The sequence below is a fragment of the Apaloderma vittatum genome, unplaced genomic scaffold (genome assembly GCF_000703405.1).
Source record: "Apaloderma vittatum isolate BGI_N311 unplaced genomic scaffold, ASM70340v1 scaffold21489, whole genome shotgun sequence".
NCBI lineage: Eukaryota > Metazoa > Chordata > Aves > Trogoniformes > Trogonidae > Apaloderma > Apaloderma vittatum.
In genome coordinates, this window is record NW_009733746.1 from 9332 (window position 1) to 13496 (window position 4165).

The 4165-nt window shown below is 36.8% G+C and overlaps 1 protein-coding gene across 1 annotated transcript; it reads left to right on the plus strand.

Moving 5' to 3' along the window:
• Nucleotides 1-673: 673 nt before the first annotated feature.
• TMEM182 (transmembrane protein 182) lies at nt 674-2916 on the plus strand (the record flags this gene model as incomplete). The annotated part of the gene is made up of 3 exons (XM_009876034.1): nt 674-969; nt 1368-1467; nt 2818-2916. Coding segments are annotated over exons 1-3 (340 nt in total), but the record flags the coding sequence as incomplete, so codon positions are not given.
• Nucleotides 2917-4165: the final 1249 nt, after the last annotated feature.

Sequence of the window (4165 nt, forward strand, 5' to 3'; positions counted from 1 at the left end):
GCTTTTTTAAAAAAAGATTGAAGTCTCTCTATCAGGTGCTGAAGGGATTTTTAATTGCAGGCATTTGTGATATATGCAGATAACATGTATCTGAATAAATAAAGCAGTGAAATTCTCAGTTTGGTGTGATTAAAGCTGTTGCTTTAAGGGTAAGATGCAAATTTTTCAAGCTAACTGTGTTCATAATAAAGGTTAGGATTTTTCAAACACGTTTCTGAAATTTGGCTACCATGTTTTAAAGTTCTATGAAAATATCTCAGCCTTCATTTAGCAATGTGACTTACACTAACTTCCAAAGGGGTGCATGTGTTTCACTCCCTGCTAGCAGCCAAGGAGACATTCACCAGCAAGCCTGAGCTTTGGAAGTCCTTGCTGTCGCTGTGTGCTCTGTACCACAGCTGATGTGGATGGACAGAGCCATCGCAACTCTGTCTCCATCTCCATCTTCACTGATGTTGATGCACCAGCTGCAATAATATCTCAAGTCAATCCCTGATCAGTTAGGGGAAGGTCAGCTATTTCTGACTGGCCTCGCCCAGACGGAGAAACAGAACGAAGCTCTGCCATCAGTGTCCTAAAATAGAAGACCCTTTTCATCTGTCAGGCTTGAGTCAGCCACATGGAACACAAATTAGGAGACACAAATCAACTCACAGGGCGTTGGGAAGAAGGGCACAGGCAGAAAGTCAAGTGAAGAGAAACTTCTTCAGATATGAGCTGTATTCTCCAAACAGCTTTTTAGTCACTTTCCCAAAAATTTATTTTACTGTTTCTTCTTAAGTAATTAAGCTTTTTTCTTTTTTTTTTTTTTTTAAGATAACTTTGATAATGAAACTGAGTGTGGGGATATTTTTTGGAGGTTTCTTTGCGGCTCTGGGGGTTTTGCTTTTTTTGGTAGCATTTGGAACTGATTATTGGCTTCTTGCTACAGAAGTAGGAAGGTGTTCAAAAGCACCTGAAGATACTGTGGTTAGTATTGACATTTTTACTTATAATAAGAATTATATATGCAGGTTTCTTGGATGTGTTTGTTTTGTACAAATTTACTTTTGTATGAACTTCTGAATATACTCATTTTGACCTGGAGGCTTACAAGCCTGCTTCAAAACCTCTTGTAACCAGCTCTAATCAACTCCAGAATAAATTTGTCTTTCGTGGTATTACTTTTGCAATATGACATTATTTCAAAGAAAGTATAACTGTTTAGCTATGCTATAGCTAACCTATACTCAAACAGACTGTGTTTCATTATGATGGTGGTGGGTTTTACCTCAATGTTTGATTTCAATTGAACTTGATTCTTTCAGCTATTTAAAAATTATGTAATGGGGTTTTTTTATTGTTTTGTTTTTTTTTTTTTCCTGTAGGGAGAGAAGGCCACTTTCCATCATGAAGGTTTCTTCTGGAGATGCTGGTTTAGTGGAAATGTAAGAGAGAATAACGCCAGCATGTGGAATTTCTGGTATAGTAAGTAACTTTTTTGTTTTACATTATCTACAGTAGTTTGTTTTCAAAGCTGTTGTGTTGCGTTTTTTTTTCTGTCTTATGGATCACTGGATTTCATATTGCATCTTTGATGATCAGGTCCTTCAACTACCCTAAAATAAATTCTTGACAAACATTTTTGTAGCTTGTACTAAAGGAAACCCCAGGATAAAATGATACATGTTTAACTATCAGCTTACGCTGTGAGTGTTACAGCTGCCCTGTTAAACTGAGTCTGTTCTTATCAGGACAGTCTCTTGCCACTTACTGTTAAACTGACTGTTTATTTCTGTAACAGAGGGGGAAAGAGCTTGGTGGTCGGGATAGTCCATGATTTTTTGCTTGGAGAGCTTCTCCAGCTAGTTCTGCACAATTTTCACAGTGGAGTTGCCTATGCACTGTGAAAATGGTGTGGGACACATCATCTCCAGAATAATTCCTCTACTAAATTCAGAGATGACCCGTTGCTTTCTTTCACTACATGCCAAGATTCTAGAAGATCAGATAGTATTTTACAGCCAAAATTTCCCATGAAGAAGAGGTCAAGCAAAACTTATTTTCCTGTCTTTGACCTTACCTGTGAGGTGCAGAGCTCCCTCTCCTTATTGCAAGATTTCCACAGTCCTTGTGAGAAGTAGGTACTAGCATACAAATTTGACTTAGATAACCCATATATTGCTAAATATATTGCTTGTTCTTGGGTGGCCAATGTAATATTCATTGTAGTTAATTTCCCCTTGTTATTTATCTGGAGAATTCTGTGGTCAGGAATCTGAAATTTAAATGTGGTTTAAGCTATGTTCAGCCTTTATCTTTCACAAGGAAGAAAGTGAATAAAGTGTGAAATTACCCTTCTCTGTGGATATTGATTCCATAGACTAAACTCATATTTGTTGAGACTGTAAACTTTCTGAAGATGCTTGATATTTTTCATTGTTCTTTCACAAGAGAAAAAGTAATTTCCTGGTTTTTATTATTATTTTTTGTGTGGCACATGCAGTAATGAGATGGACATAATTAACCCCTCAGGAGAGGAAAGTACATATGCATATAAAAGTATACGTATGCATTGCATATGAATTGCAGTGTGTCTTCAGCAAGACTGCTTTACTGTTCCCTTAGTACAAATCTGTGTTGCCCTTTAAAGAATATCCTTGGCTGGATAACAAGGCTATTATCTCTTACCAAACCAAATCCACTGTAAGCTATTATTTGCGGAAGAACTTGGAATCCTGACCTGTGAAACTCAGTTTGCCCATTTGAAGTACAGGCTTAAAGTATTTTATTGTTAAGGCACTAAAATACTAATCTTTACCTTTATTTCACTTTTAGCTAATCAGTCACCTTCGAAGAATTGTACACATGCTTACCTGTCACCATTTCCTCTTATCCGAGATGAACACAACTCAACCTCCTATGACTCTGCAATCAGTAAGTTGGGGGTTTTTTTGGCTTAAAATGGATACATATAGTTTCAATAAAACAATTTGGATGCTTCAATATAAAACAGCCTTATCGCTCCACACAGTTTAGCTAATAGAGTTTTTGTGTTTCATACTTCTCATAATTTTACAACATGCATATATTTAAGCAACTATTTAGCAAAGCACGTAAATGCTTAGCTTTAAGCATGATGGCAGAATGGAAGTAATTTCTAAAAAAAAGAGACATTTCCTTTTCTGGTGCTTCTTTCTCCAACATAAAAAGTATCTTTCTTGGGCTGATTGCATTAAACAAGTACTTCTTCTCATGTATTCTAATAAAATTATTTTATGGGGTTTCTTGGTGGTTTTTTTTTGTGGTTTTTTTTTTTTATAAATAAATAACCACATGTGGAAATACATTGCATTTTTGCTTTATGAGGAGAGAGAAGAGGAGCCTTGATACTGCTGAATTTTGTTCAGCTAACTCAGATATAATGCACTGACTGCTGGATGCGCCATCTTCTCTCAATTGACACTATAGGGAGATGAGGCACTGAAATTACTCTCAACAGTGTGTGCCATACACAGATAATGTAGACTAAGAGTGTAGCAATGGGCAGTTTTGTTTTGTGAACTAAGCTTTTTAATATATATACATAAACTCTGTAATAGTTCAAAATACTTACTATTCTGAGATACTTGCACAGAGAAACTCTTAGTGATGTACCAGAAATATGTATGTGTATGTGTATGTGTATATGGGTATGTGTATGTGTATGTAAGTATAGTTGCAAGAAAAACTATATGAACCTTTTGGAATTTCATGGTGTTCTGCATTAATTTGTCATAATGTGATCTAACCTTCATCTAAGTCAAGAATATTGACAAATATAGTGTGCCTAAAATAATAACACAAAACCAATTCTGATCCTCCATGTCTGTCTTGAACACACTCATTCGACATTCAGAATGCTAGTGGAAAAAGTAAGTGAACCCTTGGAATCAATAACTGGTTGACGCCCATCTTGGCAGCAATAACCTCAACCAAGCGCTTCCCGTAGCTGTGGATCAGAGCTGCACATTGTTCAGGAGGGATTTTAGCCCGTTCTTCCCGACAGAACTGCTTTAGCTCTGTCATGTTCTTCAGACATCCCATGCGTACGGCTCTCTTCAAGTCATTCCAGAGCATCTCTGTTGGGTTGAGATCTGGGCTCTGCCTTGGTCACTCCAAAAGGCAGATTTTGTTCTTCTGAACC